Here is a 26,774-nt window from a genome sequence, read left to right as displayed (position 1 = left end):
TACTGGTAAGTTCCAGGATGTTTTAATTTATATGTAATTGTTATGCATCCAATTTTGATACGGTGATAATGTTTTCTCAGAGTTGTTTGAGTAGTACAAGTTTTTTTGTTCAGGATTCTCATATATTCTATTCTGAGATGTGTTGTAGACAGATTTAAATAAATGTACCGGTATATTTTTATACTGTTGAACAGATGCCCGAGTTTCAGTTTATTACATAATGTTACAGCGATCTACAAATGATATATGCTGTACTAAGATTATAAGGTGACAATATTTGACTTGTTTACCGGTAATTTTAGCTAGATCCACAAGCATGTCATACAATTTCAAGTGTTGAAAAACTTTGCACAAGTGGTCATATAGTAAATATCATCCTCGCAAGCCAGGGGTCCTGAGTCAACACGTTGCCATTGGACCCCTGGCATATTTCCTTCAATATTCGTGGGCTTGCTTCTCTCATTGAGAAGCACCAATCAAATTAAAGCTTTCAAAAATAGTTAGATAAGGATTCAATTGACACCTCAAATGCACGTATTACAAGTTGTTTATCATAGAATGGCTTAATGTGATTGGTTGAGAGATAAGAAAAACAATCAAGATTTGTAATTTTTCCGAAAGATGTCGCTACAGTCAGCCCACAAATATTGAATGAAATATGCCAGGGGTCCAACGGCAACGTGTTGACTCGAGACCCCTTGCTTGCGAGGATGAGTAAATATGAAAAGATTACACAATTGCAATACATATTAATCAAATTCAACAACACTTCCTAATTACACTTTAGTCTCAGTGATATTAATTCTCACATATAATAGTGTTGCATTGATCATTCATCCTTCAAAAACTGAATAATAAGGAAGGTTTAATGATTCATGATTTGCTCCTCCAAAGCTTTATACTATGGATTGAAAGGAAGGGAATATAGATAGTCCTTAAGCAGATGTGGTAAGGGAAGCTTCATAATATTAGATGGGTTCACTACACTCAGAATAGTGTATTTACACATACACTGAAGATTTAACACTTTTGGTAGCTGTAGTATTCGAATTTTTCTGTCCCAGCATGCAATAGCCACCTGTTCTCCCGTAGCCGTGATAGCCAGGCATGTCACGTTGGGTACGATGGACCCTAAATTAGCTGAAACATCCATAAAATCTGGACAACTTACAGTCAGGTTAATCTCAAACAATACACAAAGTTCATCTGCATCAAGAACTTTGATTCTTAGGTTAAATAGGGACGTCACAATACAGTTGGCATCATATGAGTACTTGAGACAGTCCACAAAACTTCCAAGATTGTCTGAGGAGCCAAGCCTCTTTTTTTCATCAGTATTGATTCTGTACAAAATCATGTCATTGGCAGCAACAGCCATGACACAGTGTTGGGATCTGGGGTCAAAGTCAAAAGTAGATGGACCACAGAGTTCATAGTCAGAAATCACATCTTCAAAAACACTACAGACCCCTTGGAGTTTCCTCCAATCAATTACAATTAACTGCCCCCTAGAGAGTCCTACAGCAACCTGTCTGCTGTCTGGTGACCACTTTATGTCTGTTCTTTCTGTTAAGGACAGGGGTGGAGGCTTTATGGTGGGATATAGGTCATCAACTTTTATCACAGCTTCAGCATGCAATAAACTGCATGACCCAAACACAAAAAATGTATAACAACTTGAAGAGGTTTTTGCGAGGATTGCATAAAAACTTCCATTAGGTGAAGTGGCATAGTCTTTGTACTGGGTGAGGGAAGGGTCGTGTGCCCTCTTAATGATTGGGTTCATTGTTTTGTAAAGAACAAAATGTTCACTGATGCTGGATGTGGATAAAGTTGTGAATTTGACTCCATCTGGACTTATCTGGAGTTTTGGAAATCCTTCACATGTCGCTTGAGGGACTGTGCCACATTCTGAAAGAATAAAAAATATATTGTGTACTCGTGCAGATTATCAAGATCTATGACCAGAGCTTTTTTGATGAAGAAATTATTAAGGATGTCAGTGAGTAGTCAAGTACTCAACTATTGTTCAGTCATACCAACAATCCACTAAATATTTTTTACTCAACAAAAATATGCTACTTTGTAATCTTTAATTCATGGTAATAAAACTGGATATATACCTTATTTATTTTTAAATGAATCAGTGTTTTCATGAGTAAAACATGGTTAAGGGTAAGGCTTAAAACCATTCTTAATTCACGGTTTTCAAAAAGAAAATATTTGTGCACTGAGTTTTGATAGTCAAACATACTATCAAAATATGCATATTTTAAAAGGTTTCATGATGGAAAGATGAACATAACTGTGTGAAGCTGAACTGGCATTTTGTGTCTTAATATCTTTATTATACATGTCATTGAATAATTTTAAAGGATCCATTAAATTTGCCGAAATCTGTAATTGAAATTTTGCTTGTCAGTTCCATGCAAAATCACTAAGGTGCAGAGTCCAAAAAAAAAAACAAAAAACTGATGCTTCACAAATATGATTGTAGTAGATCTTCCACCTCCTAGTGCTGGAAATGAAGAGGACTTAAAAGAATTATTTGATTCTAGCTTCAAATTAAACAAGAGGCCCAATGGCCTTAATGGTCACCCGAGTACATGTATAATGTAACACTATATATAAAGGATTCATTGATTGAATATAAAATAAAACGAAATAGGCTGATAAATGAATATATTTTGCCCAAAAGCAAGAGAAGTAGGATGACCAGGTTTCAGCAAAATAATTTAGTACTCTGTAACAAACCTTAAAGTTGATCTATTTATTTACCTGTACTTGCCCCCATTTGTCCCTATCTCCATGCAGACTAAACAAAACAATAGTTCTTGAGCACTTTTAGTAAACCCATCTTGTTCCCTCTCTTATTGGTCTCTCTTAGTCTTTGAAGAACATTTAATATATAAAGATAAGGGGGGGGGGGGTGTCCCATTTTTATTTATCTATTATTTTAAAGTCTACTTGACCATTATAAACTACGAATAAATTCATGAAATTCACAATTTTTGTTCCCCTTCACTCATAGATGTTCTATGCCAAAATTGGTTGAAAATGGTTTAGCAGTTCCAGAGAAGAAGCTGAAAATTTTCAAATGTTAACGGACAATGAACGATGACAAATGGAAGCAGATTGCAATAGGTCACCTGATGTAAATGATGAATTAAAGCATACAACTATTAAACTAAGCTGTCCAAGTAAAATTGCCATCCCTAGAAATTATATTTATGGATAAGAGGTTGAGAAATTTTACTTACTTGCACCTTCAAGATTATATTGCATTACTTTTCCACAAGGCATTGCAGAAACTTTTTTCCATACTGATCCATGCAAAATTTGGAATGGTGATGATGTTGAGAAAAGAATGTTGTCATTGTTTGGGAAAAACTGACAAAACGTCCACCATGCGTCAATGGCTGGATCTGTATATCATTAATTTCAGTGAAATTAATAAGCTGATTTGATGGCAAAATGATTCAAAGCAGAAAATCAAATAAACATTAAGGGAAATTTCCCTCCTTTTACATTTAATGAAATCTGTTGTGCTATATAGAGATTGAAAGATTTTTTTCAGAATAGAATACTACTGTAGACAATTTTGTTCAGAAAATATCAAATACATTGAACAGTTAAAACTTGCCCATTTCACAATCACAAAGTCACTTACTTTGCACAGAGTAATTGGGAAGAATGCGTAATGTCTGTATTAGCTCGCCTGGTCCTTTGACTTTGTGCACAGGGAACTTTTTGTAGGTTCTAGATGGGTAACATTTCACCACATCTGGACAGGCATATCCTTTGGCCCTGTATCCCTTAGATGAAGAATACGTAATCCCCATGGTCGCTTGTTTATATCCAAAATTTGTTTTCTTACAAGTCAAGTAAATATTTATCTCCCCTGTGCCCTGTGACTGTCTCTGTACACTGGTACAGTATCCTTCCTGTTACCTGCAATGATTTTGCCTTACTGCGCTGTCTGAAGCCTGCATAGTTAATTAACGATGGTGAAAATTATTTATCTTACACTAATTTTGTGATTGATTTTATGCTCTGGTGCAGGTATCTTGATTATACAATACAATATTTATTGGCGCAAACACATTGACAATAAATGGCAAAGCCACAACATATATAAGAATCATCAATTGTTGAAGTTCATACATTTATCAATATACAATATTCTAGAATGTATGGTGGCATATTTCTGCCCTCTACATGCAAGATAAATTATGTTAACATGCAACATAATTATGTAGACATGCAACTTACTTATGTCAGCATGCAAAATAATTATGTTGACATTCAAGTTACCAATCTCTTTAGAGAATCTAATTTTAATACTGGTGAACTTACTTACTAATGCCATTATATGACATCATATAAGCAAGATACAACAGGATTATGTTGACATGCAACTTATTTATGTTAACATGCGAGTTAATTATGTCGACATGCAAGACATGTATGTTAACATACAACTTATTATCTTGCATGTTGACATAAATAACTTGCATGTTAAAATGTAGCTCGCATGTTGGCATAAATAAGTCGCATGTTGACATAAATAAGTTGCATGTTGACATAAATAAGTTGCATGTCTACATAATTATCTTGCATGTTGACATAATTATCTTGCATGTTCACATAAATAAGTCGCATGTCTACATAATTATTTTGCATGTTAACATAAATAAGTCGCATGTCATCATAATTCTGTTGCAGCTTGCTTGTATGATGTCGTATACTTGCGTTAGAAAGTAATTTTACCAACATTAAAATTAGATTCTCAAAAAAGATTGGTAACTTGCTTGTCAACATAATTATTTTGCATGTTGACATAATTATCTTGTATGTTGACATACTTTTCTTGCATGTTAACATAATTTATCTTGCACGTAGGGGGCAGAAATATGCCACCATAAGAATGTTATACGATTTTATTCTTTTGTTACCTTCGCAACCATTTCTCTCGCTGTTCGATGCAATGTATACAAAAAATGGGAGATCACTCTAATCACAATTGATTGCGCAATGGATTTTTTGGAACGGATTTTAGAGTAATTTCCCTTTCTCCATGATTTAGCATTTGTTGGGGGGGATAGATATTTTGTCGAAAAAAAAGATCTATATCATAGATAATAAATGAATTTATAGAAATAGGCAGCTAAAAAATATATCGGATTTATTTTGATTTTATAATTTTTCTACACCATATCTATATTAACTCCCCCCCCCCCCTAAGGTGCACCCCTTTATTTAATTTATATAAAATATTTTAAGACAGAAATAAAGTGTTAAGAACTTTTATAGGATAAATATATATAAAAATAAGCTTTTAACAATGGCAGTTTAAGTTTATAACGTTTCACATAAGAGAGAGAGAGAGAGCGTATGTAGTATTTTGCATAATTTAGATTTAATCTACAAAGTAATTCACTTTCATTTACATAACACTCATGTAGATGTACATCGTTATATATATAGTTAGCAAAGAACAAAAATTATCCGACAATCGAGTGGCGATTATGTAACTAAGTGTTGTTGAAAGGCTACTTAACGGTGAAAAATAACAGTATATCAAAATAATCAAATTTGTTCATCTTGACAGATTGATGTAATACGTGCAGAACTGGATTAGAGATAACATCGGAGATTACACTATACATGCAATGGATACACGTGTTAATGAAATGTCGGTCTCTTTGACATATTGTCGTGGTTACTGAGTGCAATTTTTTTTTCCCGATAAACGAAAGATGTGTCCTATTACCTGAGAAAAATTGGGAAAATAAGTATAAGGCGTTATAGTTTGATACCTAGTTTCACTTTTATTTATTTATCTTTAAATACATTAAATTTTAAAGGGCATTATTTTAATTTCTGCATAAATAAAATATCTTTAGCAAATTTTTTTTTCTCTCTCTCTCTAAGCTTATTTTCTTTTTAAGCGATTAAAGTTTAGTTTAAACCATATTTTATTTGAAAATTACAAGCATACAGTACAGACATTAAGATTAAAGTAAAGATAAAAAAAAAGGACTCGGAAACAAGTTTGAAAACTGATGTTAATCTTCTCCTAGTCCTTATAATTCGCTAAGTAACAGAAGCCATTTGTAATATATCTTTACAATTTACAGTATATAATAAACTGGGATGTACGGTCTTAATACTCCCTATCCCAATCCATCCTTAGAAATAATATCTTTATGCTTTATTTTCTCTTTATATTATTCAAATTTATAACAAGGGCCGTAAGTGACGTCCATAAAAGACATAATTAATCCATAAAAACATGGTTAAAGATAAAACTTTTAAAAAATAACAAATATAGCTTTTTTTAAATTGAATTTGCCTCTTTTTTGACGCTCTGAAACACAAAATGTAAATCTTGACCAACATTTACAAATTTTATAGATTTACGATAGAACATGTTTAAAATTTGTTATTTTTCAAAAAAAAAAAAAAAAAAAAAAAAAGAATCACTGTTCTTTATAGAATATACAGACTTTTTGGGGAGAACAGATTTTCTGCATTGTTACTACATTTTTATCAAGCAGAAGCTGATCAATAAAATTCTGTGAAACTGAAACAGTTGCTTACAAAATTTTATATTGAAGGACATACGCAACATAGTTTTGAACATAATTTTTCTTATTCCCTGTATAATTAAAGAGTTTTAATAATTGAAGGACCTTTTTGCAATTTTTTGATGCCAGGTTATGCTGTACACCTCATTTGAATTTGAGGAAATACCAACTTTAAGTATATTTTTATTAATTTTTCATTTTTTAAAAAAACCCTGTTTTTCTGTAAGTTTGTCCACAAGATTTTTTAAAATATGCTTCAAGTTTCAACCCCTCATTTACCATGAGTATTTAATAAATTAAACAATGTCTGGTTCATAAATTTTGATACCTCCTTTCCTTACTTGAACCATGCTAATGCATTTTGATCTTCCAACTTATTATGGATTCCTGATACTTAAAAATGAGGTAGAGTATATGGTAGTTAGGCTGATATGACCCATTTTTGAAGAAGTGACTGCATACCATCAATTTTGCGGCAAAAATGGTAACAAGTACATTACTGTATCAATTTTCAAATTTCATGCCTTTCAGCATCTCTCAAAATTTCTCTAGCAATTATAACGTACAAACTTACGATGGATTTCTGTCCATTCTCAATACCACTAGTAATAAACTTACACAGTTTTCAATTACTTATTAGTGTGTAAGATAGATTTTACCTGATATATCACTACTTTCTTATTGCCAACTTGTTAAGAACAGTATGCAAGTTTTGCATAGATTTCAACTCTGATCAACTTAATACTATTAATAGGTCTATAATTCTGTTTTCTCATGTAAAATGAAAATTCATGAATTTTCCCTTATTGTGCACACTCAAGTCATTCGATTTCCAAACAAGTAACACAAAGAACCCCAGATATTGTTATTTTCCTAGGATTTTACATACTGCATCACTGTCAATCAATAAACAGAAAGAGAATATAGTATAAAAAATAATTTAATCAGTATCAAATGTAAAAAAGATATAACATAAAAAGCAATATCATGTCAATAATAATATAATGTGGATGGATTTACAAATGAATCATGCAGAGGTCTGCAGATCGAGTTGATCTTAGAAATACATACAAATTAATAACAAATGATGAAATGGGGAATTATTTGATTCCCTTGTATTCTTAAGGTTTCCTGTGTTCCCCAACATAACAGAGGTCATACAACACAGTCAAACAAAGAAAATCTTAAAATACAGAGAATGAAAACAAAAAGTTAATTTTTCACATAATTTTGGTACAGAATGTCATGAACATTTTCATCCACCGTTAGAATAATATTGGCACTCTGAGAATCAGGCATAACAAAAAGGAACACAATACAGGCACTTCTTTGGGACTTCTAGTCTATCAAAGTTGCAGAGACGAAGAGATCATGATTGAGCATCCACTGTTCACATGCTCAATGATCTGTCGTTTGAGTTTGCACACTTGGTCTCTGAGGGTAGTGGCAGAAGTTGCCAATTGGTTATTTTGTCCTTTCAATTCAGCCACACGTTCTTCAAGCCTTGCGATGCGTTCCAATTTTCGGGTTCGACACTTTCTAGCAGCAACCCTGTTTCTGGCTCTTTTTCGTTCCAGTTTGATTTTCTCCTGATTGTCCATGTTAATAGGAGACAGGGGAGGGGAACCAACACAAGGTACGGTCTGTGGTTCTTCCTTAATGTCATCGATTCGTGTGTTCATTTGGGAAAAGTTAGTGGCAATACGGGGAATATTTGCTGCTCCCACTGCTAACCCCCCTGGAAGGGACGTTGTGGAGGTCAGAGACAGGATTCCCTCATTATTGGAATAGGAATCATGAGAGTCATCTTCACTTTCAGAATCCTCGACTTTGACACTGTTACGGCTTGACGACTGTGTGGGTAATGACTGGGTACCTGATGTTGGTGCTGGTTTAATTTGATGAAGTTCTGCCAATGCCTCCACGAATCCTCGTGCATAGTTTTCCTGCTCTTCAGTGACATGTCTTGGAAAAATGAACTGTGTTGGTGTTGGCGTGGTCGTGACCAGTCCATTTGCCTGAATGATCATTTTCTCCAATTCTGGCGATGCCAATTTCAACATGTTCAAGTCAGGAGAAGCAAGCAAGTTTGTTACCTTTTGTTGTTTCGTTTTTGTAGATCCTGAATTGAAATCTAGTGTCATTTTTCGCTTTAACTGGTTCACTTGGTTGTTTTCAAGTTTTAAACCATGTCCATCATCATGGTAAAAAGTGCGGTCGATCGCTTCCATCGTTTTCGCCAGTTTGCCTCTTTAGAGTTGCTCACAAAAATATTCTGAAAAATTGAAGTTCTGTTTGTAAACACTGGTTTTCTGATTCACTGCTGATGACAAGCTTTTCTAAAATGCCGGTTAAGAAAACTTGTTCAAAACTCCATGAGTCACCCTTTACGCTGTGAATTGAGAAGTGTTAATAGTTATACGTTTCCCCCACTATTTATACGAAAATGAGTCAGTTTCTAAATTTAGAATGACATCATCTTTTAAACAGATTTCATTGGTCAATAATGACATCAGCATTACCACTTCCGTCCAAGTAGAACTCCTCTTATCTTATCATTAGAAGACACGGAATCATGGAATCCAATTAGTAAAGCCTTGAGGAATACCGATATTTCACCGTGACTTTCATTGGTTTATACAAGTCACATGTCTGCCGAAGGGCACTTCGGGAGTTTCAGCCATATAGAGGTTGATGTGACGTCTGATATCTACGTAAGGTCAATACCTTAAACGGCGAAACAAACCACGCCTCCATGTACAGAGTATATGTTGTTTTAATTGATCTGTCTTTATTCTAAAACGAATGAAACATCACTGTCATATTAACTTTGTGGTAACTATAGGAAAATATTATAGTTTTTCTTTGTATTTTTGCGCTTTTCAGCACGAGACTTTGTACAGAATCACATGACATGAAATGCGTGGTAGGGAAATTCCGAGCGCCGATGAGTCATCCACTGTTTAGGTACAAGGTGTGTATTGTTGGCAATACACAAAGATAGGAATGGGACAAACAGAATGGGCTTGGCGTGTCAATCATAAATATCCTGTGCAAATAGGCCTACTGCACCAATTTCCCCCAAATAAAGCAAATATTGAAATAAATTCATTTGTTAAAAGGAAAACATATATTCACGTTATAAATTTAATAAAATTTAAGAATTGCTTCTTTTTAATTTATATTACCAAAGTGACTATACATGGGACCAGTATGTACAAATTTCCCACATGGCATTTGATTTATTTACCTATGAAAGGGATTTCCATGCATGACCATATATTCCATTTTTATAAAATGACTCATTCTTTTATTATAAATTAAGTAGGTCAAACCAGGTGAGTGCTTTCAAAATAAAGCAACAGAAGGCATGAATATTCATAAAATACTAAACCTGCTCAAAAGCACTGGACGTTATGCGTATGGTATGATGTATATGATAGGTATCATGGATATTCCAACTGTATTGTTTCAAAATAGAACTTGAATCATTTCTAAAAATAAAACAGTGTTTTGTAAACAGAGAATCTAACAGCGTACATAGATTAAAAATATTATTTGTTAAAGCGTATATATACATTTAAAGTATTATATATAGCTACATAGTTATATATATTTTTAAGTAAGCAATCATGAAACTTTTTATTAATATGCTATTATTACTTATTTAGACAAGTTGCTACAAGTGTACATAAAAATTTTTTAAGTTCCTTCTGAACAAATATTTAAAAACAGTGTATTTATTTTTTTATTATTGCAGGGCTAGAAATTGTTGATATTTATGACCTGTATATAAAGAAAGATGATTAATTTTCTTGACTGAAATCAGTATTTAATACTGTAGGCAGGTGTTTATTTTTATACATACTTTATGATGTATCATATACATTAAGTGTAAAATCTCTCCATCATAACATGACCCTAAGGCACACTGCCTGTCAATCAGCTTATTGACACTGATAGAATCCCAATCAATTTATTTATCATACTCATTACTCAGTCTTTACTTAATCAGAATTTTTAAAATTCCAGTAAATACTCAAATAGCACAAACTTCTCTGCAGTGCAACAGATTTTTTTAGTAGTCAATATTACTGTACTGCAAAAAATTCTACCCTTCATGTTGATAATAAAAACAATATATACAAGCAGATTGTTAACTTGTGTACATGTATTTAAAGAAATTATTTAGAATTACTAATCTGCACTACCCCTTCACTTTGAAAAGAATTATGTTTACTGCAATGTTCATGTACATCACTCTAAAAAAAATAATATTAATAAACATATCACATACTATATACTCACCAGTAATGGAGAAACTTTGCACAACAGTGTAAAATTTGTAAGATTTCTATACAATCTTCATGAAATTCATGCCAACTTTAAGTATAATGCATCATTTATATACAACATTTTTGTAATGAAGAAAGAATGAGGGTGCATTTGATGTGATTTTGGTAGGAATTTGGGCATACTTGAAAAGTAGAGATTTATACGCAAGTTTCGAGATTGTAGCTCTCCAGTGATGGAGATGCAAATAGTATACATATCAGCATGGAAGTGGGACAGGTTGTCCATGTACACAAATGTGCATAAATAAATGAACGATGATTAGGGCTCTCAAAATTCATTTAATGCTATAGATAGATTATAAGGTCAAACCGCGATGATTTTGATGATTTTATTGAGCTCTACTATAAAAGTTTTACAAATCTACTTTCAATTAGGATAAATTAAACTAAAGAACCGTCATAGTCTTTAACAGATTATTTTGTAAAATAGACACTTCCTTGATTGCACTAACCTTTTTCTAAGAAGTTAGTGGACTCTTTGAAATTATTATAATGGAAAGAGTCAGTGTGTCATTCATAATGCCGACATGCAATTATAAGATGCAAGTGTATTTATCAGGTGTTAATTAGAAATCCATCTCTCTTCTTCTTCTGATAAGCCTTATCCACTGGTATTTTCTTTTGTTCCAATTTTTTTTTTGGTGGGAAGAAATGGACATCTTTACTTAAATTAGGTAATTTTCGAGTTGATGGGTGCATTCTGACAAACAGTTATAATTGACCGGCATATCCATGATGTAACGTTATAAATAACTGTCCCACCTGTTGGTTTACAGGGAAACAAAACCCCCTCCGCAACGAAAGAGCACACTAAGGGAGATAATCTCGAAACTTGTGTATTGATCCGTACATGATATGTAAGCATGTAATTGATTTATCGGATTCCTGTGAAATTGGAAAGGGAAATATTTCCCCAATTTTGTGTTTTGATTTGCTAAAATATGCTATGAAATATGGCCGTATGAGTTATTTGGTACAGATTGGAACATTTTTATAACTTTTTTTTTTTTTTTTTTTTTTTATAAATGCCATCTGTGGGTCATCTCTCCACGATCTAAAACTTTCTTTGTGTGCATTTTAACTCAACGAAAAGAGCAAAAAATCATTTAAAGATCGGAAGAAGACCCAGAGACCATAAATTAACTTTTTCCAAAAATAAAATCCCAATGTGTAAATGTGCTACCTCATTGTTTGATATGTGATGATGATATCACAGTGATATATGTGACCTGTTCCTGACAGTGAGTAATCAATAGTTTTTGGTTTGATTCTCATATGGAGTTTTTTTTTTTAAGAACAAACAATCCACTTGTTTGTCCATTGATTTAAATTATTCAATTTTAAAGTAAAGTTTTGTGTTGCATTGAGAGCAATTATAAGCAGTTCTTTCCACCTACTGAAATTCAATACATTTTGCGTGTAACTATTCTCTATCTTATAACTATCAACTCATTAGGTGAAGTGATACTATGATCAGATGATATAGTTTAACTGTTAAGATAAGCAGACTTAAATATATCAAATTTTGACAAGGTATTTCAATGTATGTAATGTAAAATTTTGCTATGTGAAGTGTGCCCAGCTGTGGTCAGCTGACTGAAGTAATTATACTTGACTGAACATTTAAAATTTTTAAACTATGATTGATCCGTTCACACGATTCCTACAGATTACACATTAAATACACCCATCTTCTTCGCACATAAATACATATTCTTCAACTTTGTCAGGACATTCATTTGGACAAATATTGTGAATGTGTTATTACTCCTCTCCCTGTAAGCTTTAGGATGACTTTCCCATGTTGATGTAAAACAATTACAGAAGATACTAAGTTATATCTTCTGAATTATCCCTTATATTGTAGCCATTGTAGAGTTGCAGATTACACTTAAACAAGTCTTTTTTTTTTTTTTTTTTTTTTTTTTACAGATCCATACATTTGTAATTGAATCAGATATAGAATAAAACCCATGCAAATCATTGTAAATTACATGTCCATTATAAAGTATAGTTAGCATCTGTATTAAATTTGTATGTGTGACTGTTATAATTTCATTATTTTATGTATTTTATTTTTCTAGGCAGATTGCAGTATTTCATGACATCAACCTATTTTGACATCCAACATTTGGAAAATATGAACTCAACTTCAGTTGCTGAAAACTCCACGTTTTCCATTATTAACCACCATGACTCCTCAGAAACAGAGATGGAAAGTGATGAAATAGATCCTACATCTATTAATGAAGTCCGTCGTGTGATCCAAGATGATACAATAAATGAACAGGTAGAGTTAAGATTCAGTATATCAATTTATGATTTAAATGGAACACCATACTATGCAGACCATTTTTTTTTAAATTTCATGTTTAATTTTATTGTATATTAATTGTATTTTAATTTTCCATAGCCTTCTAAATAAGAAACACACTAAAATATGTAAAAAAAAAAAAAAAAAAAAATAACTCAGCATTGCATGTTTTTGGCAGTAAACCAATTAGAAATTAAATAAATAAAAGATGACAGTGTTTCAATGAATTTATGTGAATTTTATTTTTTTTAATAGTGCATAGTGCTCTCCCCCCCCCCCCCTCTCTCTCTCTCTGAAAAAGGTATGTGTGCTTGGACATACAGGGATATGCCTTTGCTACACAACTATAAGCTGTAGTTATTTTGTAACAAAATATCATGATAATGGACCATGTTCATTTGTTCTACAAATCTGTAATATGACAAAATGAATTTATTTTGTTGATGAGTATTGCATATTAAGGAGAAATTAATATACTGAATTTGGTAATAAAATATATTACAAAAAATAGGAACTACTAATATATCCTGAAAAGACCAGTAAAATTAAGATGGCAGTAAGACATTAGCATCCTTTAGTAATGGGGCTTGTTACAACAATCGGCTAGTTGACCACAAATCCGGTATGTACCTAAAATAACATAGTTCTGTACATAAAATTAGAAACAAAAGGTCATTTGTTGACACTGCGGTTAATATTATCAGGTATTGCAGGGAGGGATTGACAGCTGTAAGGTCAGGGGGACTTTAAAGATTATCCCAATGTATTTCCACCATCTGACTGTTTTATTCATTGTTTATCTTTAAGGAAAAACAAATTCATTTCCACAGTGTATACATGCACATGTACTACCATTTTTTTTTTCTTTTTTTATTTTATTTTTGTATATTTGAAATGAAGCCAAAGACACCAAATGTAGTGATCTGTACTGAGTGACGAAGGGGTAAATTAGGGGTTCGATGGGGGTAAGATTTTCTACAGACGGTACTTAAAATGAAAAATCTCACTCCCTTTTAGAAAGTTTTGAACAAGTCAGTTCTAAATAAACTTGCTCTAAATGTAAATGCATTATCACCTCAAAAATCTTACACTCAGGTACTGTAAATCACTCTTTATTTACGAGAACTTTATTTTAATGTAATTATGCGAGACGGTCTGCTTAAAAAAAAATCATTCTCATGTATATTTTTATTAGTATAGAATCATTCTCACGTATATTTTTATTAGTACATGTATAGACGATATACAACAATACCCAGATTTTGTGAAAGTTTTGTCTCGCTTTTGAATGCCAAATACCCATCTTGCGAAAATAGGTGTTGTGAAAATTTTGTGATGTATAGTACATCTGTATTACATGTATTTCCTTCCATGGCTTAAGACTACAAGTTTTTTTTTATATTAAAGAAGCCATTTTCATTATTTTAATTCCTTGTACCTGTATTTTTAATTTTAGTGAATTTGTAAAGAAATATTTCATGCGCATTGTTTTTTTTACCAGTGTTTTTAATAAAATTGCCTAGGAAATATCAACTAGTCTACATGAAAGTACAATCTAAATGTTGTAAATCTCCAGAACTAAAATTGCACCTATATATTTTTAGTCAGTACTAATGTACTGCTAATGCATAAGAAAAAATATGTTTGTTTACTATTACATGCTAATAAAGAATAGGGGTGGTGAACAGACATGCAATTTTTGGATTTTACAACAATTTCAAAAAATTTTGGGTCGGCCCGTAAAAGTGGGTGGGTCGGGTAACCATAAACAAACAAATACCATATAAGCAGAATTTTTAGTGAGGATTCAATTTTGGCATTATTAGCGGGGGCTCTGAGATCACTAAAATTGAATATCGTTAACAATTTATTCCTTATTGGTTGTTATACTTTCTCTCTTGACATTAGAAAAATCGCTAATATTACTTCTCACTAAAAATATCTGCATGTACCAATTTTTTGTGGGTAAATTACTAAATTTGCATCTCACTAAAATTTCCACTTATAAGGTACATGTATTTCTCTTAGTTCAAATGTTGTGTAAAATCTTTTTAATACTTTGCTTAGCTTGGAGAATAAAATTTCTTGTGTGTGAAACAGAAAGTACTCAATACAGAGATTTAAGAAAATTAATTTCTCAAACAATGATAAATTTCTGATTCACAACTGTGAACTGTGGGCTGGTTCTTTATCGCTGTCCATGGTAATAGAAACTTATGTTGGACTATTTTAAAGTACATTAGTACTTTGTTTACATTTTGCAAGGAAAGTTAGTTAAGAATTATTGATTGGTAGGAAGTGGCTCATCTAATGTAAAGTACCTTCTTATATGGTCCACTTCCTGACATCAGCTTATGTCAGGCTTTAGCAGGAAAGCCGGGAGATTTGGCTTCAAGGATCCAGGATCTCCCTGATCTGTGTTATCAGAAACTTTAAAACAGATAAAAATGATAGGAAGTCTCCTCTTCTAATTGGGAAGTTAGAAACAGACCAGGATGCCTGATGGCTTCCTATGTATTTCTTGTTTTTCTTAGGACCACTTAAAAAAATATCTAAAAAGGTAGATATTATATAATTTTTAATGACACTGGTTTGGCAGGGTTGTCAGAAATCTGATAATTTACCAGTACATGAAATATGCTGATGGGGAAGCCAAACATACACACAAACATACACCGTTATGATGAATAATCCTAATAAATACATAAGTCAATTTAAAAAAAGAATTACATGTATTTCATTAATATACATGTATTTTAAAGTAGTATGGATCAGATGAAATTTTTAAAAGTCATTGTGGACCCTGAACATTGAATAACATCAATGTAATTGAATGAAAGGTAAATTAAGTCATAACTTGTATATGATGGTATAAGTTGGTATAAAGCATCCTTGGGCAAAGGGGAGTTTATTTAATTAAAATGAAGGGCCAAGCCCCCTCACAAGGGGAGATAATCAAGAAAAGACAAAAATAGGGTGGGGTCATTAAAAAATCTGATGATGAAGAACCACTGGGCCAGAAAAGCTGAAACTTCTGTGGAATCTTGAATTCTTCCTGAAGTAGTGTAAATTCTGAATTGTTCAAATCATGGCCCCCAGGGTTAGGGTGGGGCCACAGTAGGAAATCAAAATTTTACGTTGATATATTTAAGGAAAAATCTTTAAAAATCTTCTTCTTGAGAACCTCAGGGCCAGAAAACTTGAAACTTATGTGGAAGCTTCATGGGGTAGAGTAGATTCTAAATTGTTCAAAGCATCATCCTTAGGGGTAGGGTGAGCCCCAATAAGGAATCAAAGTTTTACAATGAAATATATAAGAAAAATCTTTAAAAATCTTCTGATGAAAAACCACTGAGCCGGAAAAGCTTAAACTTATATGGAATCTTCCTTAGAAAGTGTAGATTCTAAATTGTTCAAAGCATCACCCCCGGGGTAGGGTGGGGCCACAATATGTATTACAAGGGGGAAAATCTGCTAAAGAACAGCAGGGTAAAAGTTATTCAGGTGAGCATTGGGGCCTCTTGTTGTTCCAAAGAAAAACATTGATGACTGTCATGATTGGAGAATATACTTGTTTTAGAAATGATAGCTATTTTGTAGTTTTCGAAGGATTCAATATATATTTATAATTTTTGTTAATTCATTTTTTTTCATTTACAAAAAATAAGAAAATTAAGCCGTGCATAAAAGTAAATTCTAGACTTACATGTACTTCATTGTAAAAATTGATTGTCATTCTCTCATGTCTCGCTGGGGAGACATAGTTTATTGGTATACTTCATCTGTGTCTCTCGGAGACAGTCCTGCTAAATGCTAGAAGAGATCATTATCCCTTTTAATAGTTCCTATAAGGCCTTAGTTATATTTCAGTGTAAGTGAAGGGTATTTGACAGTGCTACCAATTATATACATTACATATAATGGTTAACAATTGACACTGGGGAGTCTGTTTTAACATATCGTTGTCTAAAGGGAGTTTGAAATGTTGAGGTTACGGAAACTTGGGTTCTTTTAGCGGAAACTGTGCTATCGTGTAATCTAAACAGGAATTCTCCACCAAGTGGAGGAAAGCTAAAACAATGTTGGTGTAGAAATAAATATTCCAAAAATGTCACCCGGTAATAGAAACAAACAGTAAAAATAATATAAATTTTTCATGCCTGCAGATCTGTGTCTGTGACAGAATGTTCACAATTAGATAGTGGCATCTATTTATTGAAATGAAAGTTTATGCACTAAGAGTCTGTGTATTTCTGTGAAATTAATTAATTAATTGATTAAACTTGTTTGTTGGTATAAATACTGATGCCATAACTATTCTTAACCTCTGGTTGCAAATTATCATAAATTTTACACATCTGTTGTGAATTGAAACTTATTAAAACTCTCCTTGCATGCTCCCCAAATAGTCATTTTTTGGACATCAAATTTCATTTTTGAATGTTTGACTTAATTCTTACATTTTTTATTTCTTTTTGTATTGCATCACAAATCTAGCTCAAATGAAATACCCAGTACTGGTATTTCGTTTCATGAAATATCAGTAAAAAGTTTATTTCATTAGTTATCAGAGTCTATTATTTAAGAATCCATCTTCATCTGTTGTCATGTGAACTTTGGAACTTATTTATTTTCTTCTTTAAAATTTTAATTGACTGACCAGTAGTTTTGTGGATTCCTTGTGTCATGGGTTCTTTTCACTCCTTATCTAGCAGATAAAGTGTTAACATGGTCATAATGAGCACTGAGCCTTCTACAGAATCATATTTTTTATGGTCAAGGCCTACGTGTAAAACATTTTTTAAATTAAAAGTTGAACATATTGAAAATGCATGTCATAAAATTCATGTCATAAAAATTTTACTAATTACCACTGGACATCTGACAAATTTTCATGGTTTAAAATGAGCCTTTATGTCCCTTGGATGTATGGGTTACATGCTCCAAATGGCATGGATATTTTTGAAATTGATTTATTTTTTTTTTAAACACTGGACATTTAGCCCATAACCCTCCCCCCATAAAAACTGAGTATAATCAGCTCTTTTTCAGATTTGTGTCATTTATGATTCCTAACCTTGGTTCAGGCTTTATGTATACCAGGGTAGGGCTTTGAAGTTTAGAAATGCATCGAACTTTAAAAAGTTTCTTATTTTCTCTAGCATATAGCATATTAAAATTGTCTACATGAATAATTATTAATAATAATGATATTATTATAACTTAACAAGGTGATGACTTTTGAGGGCCATAGGCCTCTTCATGTGCTGGCAGTATAACTCTAATTATACCTGAAATATTTACACATCAAGCAACATTCACATCATAGGTTAATGACATATGGATTCATGTCGTACAAAAATCAGATTATCCATCATCTTGCAAAAATTTCTCCACACCTGAATGCTTCTTTTTCTTCTTTCTGTTCGCTGTTCAGGTTTCATCATGTCAATATAGAAGATAGATGGATTGAAAGTCATCTTCCTTAATTCTTTACAAGTTCACAAGACAACTTCTTTCATGGTAATTTTTTTACAAGGAAAAAGTCAAAATTTTGTTGTTGACTTGCATACTGTAAACGCACTTCTTTCCACGGAGTCAAAATTCCTCAGAATCACAATTTCTATTTGATCCATGGGTAGAAAATCAGATTTGTATGTTTTAAAGGAACTTTAAGTACCCTGTGACAATTTCAGTGGAAAATTTGTGACCGTGTACATAGCATAAATTAATCCCACGTGGAAGAAAAGTATGTCCACAGTAAATTAGGTTTGTATCCAGTTACTAAAGTGCTCGTCAAAAGGTCAAATACTCAAAATCAGTATTCAAATACTTGGAAAAAAGTAAGACCATGCAATATTTCTTCATAGTTCAAGTTATCTTTATTTAATTGTCAACCACAATCATATTTCAGAGGTTATCTCAATTACTTCATGTAGATTTAAGACCCTGCCATGTTTTGACATAAATTAAAGTAGTTAGCAACTTGGTCAGTGTCGGCACATTTTTTTTTTCATTGCCAATTTACATCATGATTCAAAATCACAGTTCAAATTAATTCAATAAAATCCTTATTAGTAAGTAGCAAAAATGATTCTTCTTAAGTCTGGAAATATTTTAAACAAACTCAGGGCAATTCTAAATGTACTAATGTCAACTATGTGAAGCTGAATTAACTTACATGAGAAGGAAAAATAATATAATAAATCACTAGCATATCAAGTAAAGTGACATTAAAGAAATACCCAAGAATTAACTATTCTTACTTTTTAAATTCTTTGAACAGTAAAAATTAGCCAGAAAACACGTACATTCTGATGATACAACTTGAGCCATATAGTTGACAGATGGTTGTGGTAAATACATTTCAGTAAAACCCACCTGTGATGTCACTCTTTTGTTTGAGTAATCCATTATTTTTCAGGAATGGAGAGTTGCAAATTACACTGAAAACAGAATTTGTTATGTTCATATTCTCCTTCCCGTACCTCTACCGAGGAAAGAACTTAGAAAATTTTAACAAGCTTATTTTCACATAAAGAAAAAAAATGTGGCACTGTTGAGAATCAAACCCATTTGGAGTCAGGTACTCATCTCGCTATGCTATCGAAGCTGTTGAATGACAGCGGATTTAAATAACTTCAGCACACTTTTTTCGCTTTACTTTCTCTCTACATATAAATAAATACAGTAACTACTAATATGTTAATATCTTATAAATATTCTTTATTATATATTAACAAACAATAATTACAAGCATTTAAAAAGGTGGATTTAATATACTCGTAGCGCTCCATTCCTTAAAAGCAATGGGCCTCGGCCCCTTTGGGGCCTCAGCTCCATTACTTTTAAGGAATGGAGTGCTACTCGTACATTACCCCTTACTGAATTTCAATATTCATGTATTTCATGTTCTTGACCATTTGAATTGAAATTCTTGAAATATATTTATGTTTGTTTTGATATTGTCAATCATTCCAAAGTAAGATAAAATCAAAATTGACTGTTTATCATCCGTAGTTATATTTATTATAGATATTGAAATTTTATGTTCTTCTATGACTGAATCAAAGAAGGCATTTAGGTCCAGAAATTACATTCGATGAAATATATTTAAACAATAAAATGCTTTCTTTGGTTGTTAGTACGGGAATTAATGTCGCAGCTGTTGCAGAAAAAATACATAACCCGCGTAAGCGGGTTATGTAAATTTTTTTCTGCAATAGCTGCGACATTAATTCCCGTACTAACAAACAAAGGAAGTCATTTTATTGTTTATATTTATATCTGTATAAAAAAAAAATCAAAGTATTATTAAACATGTTAAATATTGTATTATAGAAGTGTATGTCATTCTATGTATAATTGATGGAACAGCCGTTGCTGAAGAAATCTATGCAGGTGGCTTGCTTAGTATTGTTTACTCAGTGATAAACAGCAATGGGTTTCTTAAGAAATAAAGGAAATAATATTCAATGGATGTAAATATAATATATACAATCATGAAGACAGATAGTTTCAAATTTTGGATTTTCTCTTGAATAATGACCGATTCCAAATGCATGGTTACTCGATCAAAAAGGCAGGCGAGTAACCAATTACTAAATGTTGACAGATTTGACAACTCTAGTATATATAAAAAGTTCAGTAACAAGTATGTGTTTCTTGTTATTAGAATCTTAACAAACAAGAATTAAAAATAAATACATATCTTTCAGGCTGTCATTTTATTGCACCATGGGAAATAATGTTTTAACATTTAGGGAGAACTCTATAACTCTATTTGGTGTAACTAGGCTATACTTCATTCAATTTAGCTCATATTCACATACAGTGTATTTTGCTCAGTACATCTGAGGCCTGTACATAAAATTTGTCAGTTGATGCTTATCGTGGAGGTCACAGTCCTTCGTGATTGTCTAATTTTAAAGGTTACGCAGTTTCAATGGAAGATATGTGCAAAATTTTTAGACTTTAGTTGGTTGAGCTCCAATCTACTGTGTAGGACACCCTATTAGTATAGTTGAATTCTGGTATGGTGCATGATATACTAGATCTTTCCTAGTTTATGTACCATTCTAATTTCTTTGAACTGCCAGGCATGTAAACCTCCTTTGAGTTGGTATCTATGCAAGAGAAGACATTTATTGGGATAAATGATGAAGTCAAGCTTAATTGATAGCTTATGTCTGCAGTAAAGCACCCCTGTTTTTCTTTAACAGTTATATTGATAGGGAAATTTGTTTCTGCAGGATTAAATCTTAAATTTGTAGCTCTGGTGCATGCATGCAATATTTGTTCTCTCTTAATTTTTATGCTCCCCTTCGAAGAAGGGAGGGAATATTGCTTTGCTGCTGTCTGTCGGTCAATCCACTAACAGTTTCCATTCATTTTCTTTGCAGAGGTTGCACATAGTGAAAAGAAATTTGGTATACAGATTTATCTAGGTCAAGTTCTGTTTTGGATACGATCAAGCAATTTCTTATGCCCCTTGGACTTAGAAAAATTCCAATTATTTGCAGTTTCCATTCATTTTCTTTGCAGAGGTTGCACATAGTGAAATGAAATTTAGTATACAGATTTATCATAAGAATATCTAGGTCAAATTCTGTTTTGGGTACAATCAAGCAATTTTTAACAGAGTTATACCCCTTTGACTTAGAAAAATTCCTGTTATTTGCAGTTTCCATTCATTTTCTTTGCAGAGGTTGCACATACTGAAATGAAATTTGATATACAGATTTATCATAAAAATATCTGGGTCAAATTTTGTTTTGGGTACAATTGAGCAATTTTTGACAGAGTTATGCCCCTTGGACTTTGGAAAATTCCAATTATTTGCAGTTTCCGTTCATTTTCTTTGCAGAGGTTGCACATAGTAAAATGAAATTTGGTATACAGATTTATCATAAGATTATTGAGGTCAAGTTCTGTTTTGGGTACCATCGAGCAATTTTTGACAGAGTTATGCCCCTTGGACTTAGAAAAATTCCAATTATTTGGGGAGGGGGGGGGCATAAGTGTTTCACAAACATCTCTTGTTTCTTTTCAGTTATTTCATTTTAATTTACTCTATTAGTTTAGGTAATATTTTAGCATGCAGGGACGTATATACTTAAGTGAGACATTATAGGCAACTCTAGGTAGTCTCACAATATCTTGCAAGTTGAACGCGTCTACTTTCTGTTTGTCATGTTTTGAATGAGATACATGTTACACTGTAATTTAGTTTATTTAGTTTCATTAATTCTACAAATGTTCTTTTCAGTTCTTTGCAAATTCCTAGGGACATGTCCAGTCTTGAAATCTCAATTACATCACTCTTAGAATTTTTTTTATTTTGATAGAGCAAATATCATCAATTTTTACCAAACTTTTCGATGGTTCTTTATTGTAACATTGAGCAGCGCTTCAAAAGTTTCCTCGACTTCTAGTTCGATTGCAGTATAAGGAAAAAATTCACATCCACTGTTTTTAACTATTGACGTATCGTACATATAGAGAGTGGACAGGCATCGGGAAAAACTTCATACATTGTAACACAGCATGAGTTACGAAGTACGAACTTTCCCAATCTCATTCTTCTGTCATTCCTCAACCAGTTGTTCCGAAGTCTTTTGTGTGTTTCGTGTAAAAAGTCAAAAAAAAAATGTACTCGGATATTTTTGGATGCACGGGCGGACATATTTTTTTGATAATATTATAATTTGGATTTGTTACAAATAGAAGCTGTGAATCCAATGAACTTTATTGCAAATTGGTATGGCCGAAGCTTGTTTGTGACATTTTTGGCAAGTAAACATAGTGCTGAAGAAGTTGCCTGTCCAGTTATGTCCCTGATTTTAAACATAAATGAACAAACACAGCAGTTATATTCCACTTTGGACATTATTCACTGTAATATGTACCATTGCAAAACAAATCAGATGTCAGTCAAAGTAACTTTTTTTTATTAAAAAGAAAATTTCTTCAGTCATAAGTTCCTAAAAGGCTTACAATGTGTTGCAGTACTTAACATGAGGTTAAATGTAAGTTTGTGATCTGAAAAACAGCTTACTTAGGTTGCCTGATTGAAGTCACAAGAGCTGTACTTATAGTAGGTATTTCATGTTGTTATATCATATGAGGGGATCTGGCTGGTTTTATATATATAAGTAAGAATGTGCTCTGGTTCAAGTGTACAGTAATAGAAATGTCTTTAACCTTGAGTAAAGCATTGTTAAACACAATTTTACAGACTTTTCTCTAGCTAGCCTAATTTTAGACATTTATATGAAGTATATATTTTAAGACTGACAATAGAACATTTTTGCAAGCCCCAGTTATATCTATGTAGATAAGGAAATCTATTTAAATACATGAGTCTACTATAGACCTGCTTAAAATAACTTCATCTTTCCTCAACATATCTTATTGCAGAGTAAAATTCTTTGACACAGAGTTGTGGAATGAACATTATAGTCTAAAGTTATTTTCCTTCAAAGAAAAATTTAATTGCCCTTTACATGTGTATGAGAATCTCATCCAGACCTAATACAATAAAACTCGGTTATAACGAAGTCATTAGGACCTGTGAAATTACTTCGTTATATCATAATTCATTATATCCATATAAGGAATTCGTTAAATTTATATAGCTGGGGATCCAAGAAAACTTCTCTATATCCGTGTCCATACTAAACGCGTTTTACTGTACTTTGAAGGATAGTATTTTTAGGTCACTTGACCAGTATTCTGTTTATTTTTGTCTGTCATCGTTCGACATGTGATGTGCATCATGCATTAACATTTGAACACTATCAGCTGAAGCAGCTGGAACTGCTGAACCAATATCAACCAATTTTGGCATAAAGCATCTATGGGTGAAGGGAAACAAAAATTGTGAATTTCAATATCCCTGTCCCCATAGGGCCTGGGGGTGGGACTAAAGCCATTAAAATTAACGCAATCTTTAAAAATCTTTAGTTCTGCATCAAGCAGTCAAACTGTTGGCACCAACAGGTGCTAAAAGTTAGCTTGTATTTTTTTATTTGTTAAATTGTTCATTATAAATGCACAATGCTATAATTAGAAATACTGCGTTATACACAATGAAAACAAACAAAATACTGTATGGTAATATTTATCCAGTAAACTAAGAATGTAAAAGGGACCCTCTACTATACTTAAGTAGAGAATGCCTTTCAGCTACTTCTGTCAAACTTCTGAACCAATTTCAACCAATTTTGGCATATAGCATCTATGGGTGATGAAAATTCAAAAAAATTTGGAATTTCATGCATGCCCTGCCCCCAGGGGCCCGAGGTGGGCTATTGGGCTAAGACCAAACTTAAAAAAAATTTTTAGTCCTGGACTTCAAGCAGTCAAACTGTTGGCATAAATGTAATAATCATTGATCCCTCTACCAAAATTCATGGCCCTAGGATAAGGGGTTCTTGGGTGGGTGGGTGGATCTATTGATCATAAAGTGAAAATACATGTAATGTAATTTTTTTTAAAAAGCATTTTCTCTGCCCCTGTATATTCAGCAGACAAATTAAGTTCTGGTTATGATAATAAAGAATGCATATTTCAAATTTGTGAAATTCTTGGCTACTGGGTCAGGGGTTCTGGTGTTAGGGTAGGGCTATATTAATAGTATATTGAAAATGCATATTTAGCTCACCTGAGCCGAAGCCTCAAGTGAGCTTTTCTAATCACAATTTCTCTGCTGTCCATATATAGTCACTGTCATTGGTATTATCATTGTAAACTTTTTACAATTTCATCTTCTTCTCCACAATAACTTAGACCAATTTCAACCAAAGTTGATATCCGGGGATGAAGGAAGAAGTTTTTCAAAACGAAAGGCCACACCCTCTTCTAAGGGGAGAAAAGAAATAATGAAAATTGGGTGTGCTCATTTAAAACCCTTCCTCTTAGGATTGAGCCACTAAGGTTGATCAGTTTTACATGGGTATATTTAGGAAAAATCTTTAAACATCTTCTCAAGGGCCTTGGGCCTCATGTCTTATTCAATGAATGAGTGAAATTAAATTTGAATCACACATAAAACTTAATTAGGAAACAATAGGTTTGTCATCATAGAAGCTGCCAGCATATCATACTTCAACCTCACTGAATTGGCCTACTGAACCTCTATGGAATTGTTGAACTTGATAGTATATTTTAATGTCTAAACTTTGGTTCTTTAGCTGTAGATGTTTAGATACTAGATTTGATGGGATTCTAGAAAGTTGTGTAATGTAATAGATTCTGAAGTCTTAATGAAGTGCTTTACATTTACATTATGAATCAAAGCTCTGAAATGTATTCCCCCCACCCCCCAAGTTAAAAAAAAAGATAAAGGGGAAAGAGTGAGGTCAAATACTGAAATATATTGATTTGACCCATTTATTCTTTTGAACATTAATTAAGACACTATGAATATGTTGGCTCCCTGCTCCATTTACATACGTGTACCTGAACGATACCAATGCTCTGACATAGTTTGTGGTTAATATGACATCTTCATAATACACAGTAGTGAAGTAATTCGTCATAACAACTCTTTATCCACTTGAATAGTACATCATTACTTATATAAGAAATAATGGCCCACTTTCTTCATTACGCATTTATTGCATAAATGTTACTAGTCTGTTTATTTGACATGGACAATCGGGCTTTTGTGGTTTGAAGGTTTCCTCAGCAAATCTGCAAAATATGTTGTCGTATCTGACAGATGGATTATGTAATATTTTCAATTTCAGCATTTTTTTAACGGTGCGGTGAAGAAAAACAAATCTTTAAGTAATATATATAACAAATATTGGCACTATAAATGATAAGTACAATGTTTTTCCATATATGTATAAATATGATATAAGACAAGTGTGGTATTATGCAACTGGGAACAATTCCATTTTAAAAGTTTAAATTATTAAAGGGTTCAGGACATTTTGAGTAGCATCAAGCAATTACAGAAATTTGAGATCACATTAATTATTTTACAGTAGCCATTAAAAAAAAATCCTCCTATGATTTTCAGTAAAATTGATGAAAGATACATGTATGGTATTCTTTTTTTAGATTACTTTTAACCAGCTTTTAACTTTTCCTGTATTTCAGATATACATGTCCATTCTCTGGCATGGTGGAAGACTCGGAATGGCTTATTACGACACAGAAACAACACATATTTTTATGTTGTTGGATGTGGTGGAGTCTGATGAATTCATTTTTCTAAAGAGAAGTATGATAGTCAACCATTTGAATATAAACCTGTCAATAGGAAATCTCCTCCCCCCCCCCCCCCCCAATGTTTCTGTTAAAATGAACTTGTAATTGTACATAGTATGTAATCATTATAATATTGAAGATAATCACTAACAAAAAATGTTCACTAAAGATGCTATGGTAATTTATTGTAGTTTTGGGACAATACCATCCTTCTTGTGTAGTGCTGAGTTCCAAACAAGATGACAGACTTGTACAAATGCTCAAGACTTTGGGTAATAACATGAACTCTTAATA

At 32.5% G+C, this 26,774-nt stretch overlaps 3 protein-coding genes across 3 annotated transcripts in view; 1 reads left to right on the top strand and 2 right to left on the bottom strand.

Moving 5' to 3' along the window:
• Positions 1 to 37: 37 nt before the first annotated feature.
• On the bottom strand, positions 38 to 3,943 carry LOC133206024 (uncharacterized). Its single transcript, XM_061341932.1, has 3 exons — positions 3,671 to 3,943; positions 3,261 to 3,425; positions 38 to 1,911 (listed from the first exon to the last, which is right to left on the bottom strand). The coding sequence occupies exons 1-3, from the start codon at positions 3,840 to 3,842 to the stop codon at positions 902 to 904; spliced, it is 1,347 nt and encodes a 448-aa protein (XP_061197916.1). The 5' UTR covers positions 3,843 to 3,943; the 3' UTR covers positions 38 to 901.
• A 3,571-nt stretch (positions 3,944 to 7,514) lies between these two features.
• Positions 7,515 to 9,011, bottom strand: LOC133205983 (transcription factor Jun-like). Its single transcript, XM_061341890.1, has one exon. It carries the CDS (start codon positions 8,819 to 8,821, stop codon positions 7,937 to 7,939), a length of 885 nt encoding a protein of 294 aa, XP_061197874.1. The 5' UTR covers positions 8,822 to 9,011; the 3' UTR covers positions 7,515 to 7,936.
• A 465-nt stretch (positions 9,012 to 9,476) lies between these two features.
• The window catches only part of LOC133205972 (mutS protein homolog 5-like), a 38,281-nt gene continuing 20,983 nt past the window's right edge, over positions 9,477 to 26,774 (top strand). Inside the window, exons 1-4 of the mRNA XM_061341880.1 lie at positions 9,477 to 9,564; positions 13,030 to 13,235; positions 26,370 to 26,493; positions 26,672 to 26,752. Of these exons, the coding sequence (XP_061197864.1) occupies positions 13,047 to 13,235; positions 26,370 to 26,493; positions 26,672 to 26,752 (394 nt within the window). The 5' untranslated portion in view covers positions 9,477 to 9,564; positions 13,030 to 13,046. The remainder of the gene's footprint in view (positions 9,565 to 13,029; positions 13,236 to 26,369; positions 26,494 to 26,671; positions 26,753 to 26,774) is intronic.

This window comes from Saccostrea echinata, unplaced genomic scaffold (assembly GCF_033153115.1).
Source record: "Saccostrea echinata isolate AGI-Se365-2 ecotype Australia unplaced genomic scaffold, CSIRO_AGI_Sech_v1 ptg000002l, whole genome shotgun sequence".
Lineage (NCBI taxonomy): Eukaryota > Metazoa > Mollusca > Bivalvia > Ostreida > Ostreidae > Saccostrea > Saccostrea echinata.
This window is presented reverse-complemented; position numbering and strand designations above follow the sequence as displayed.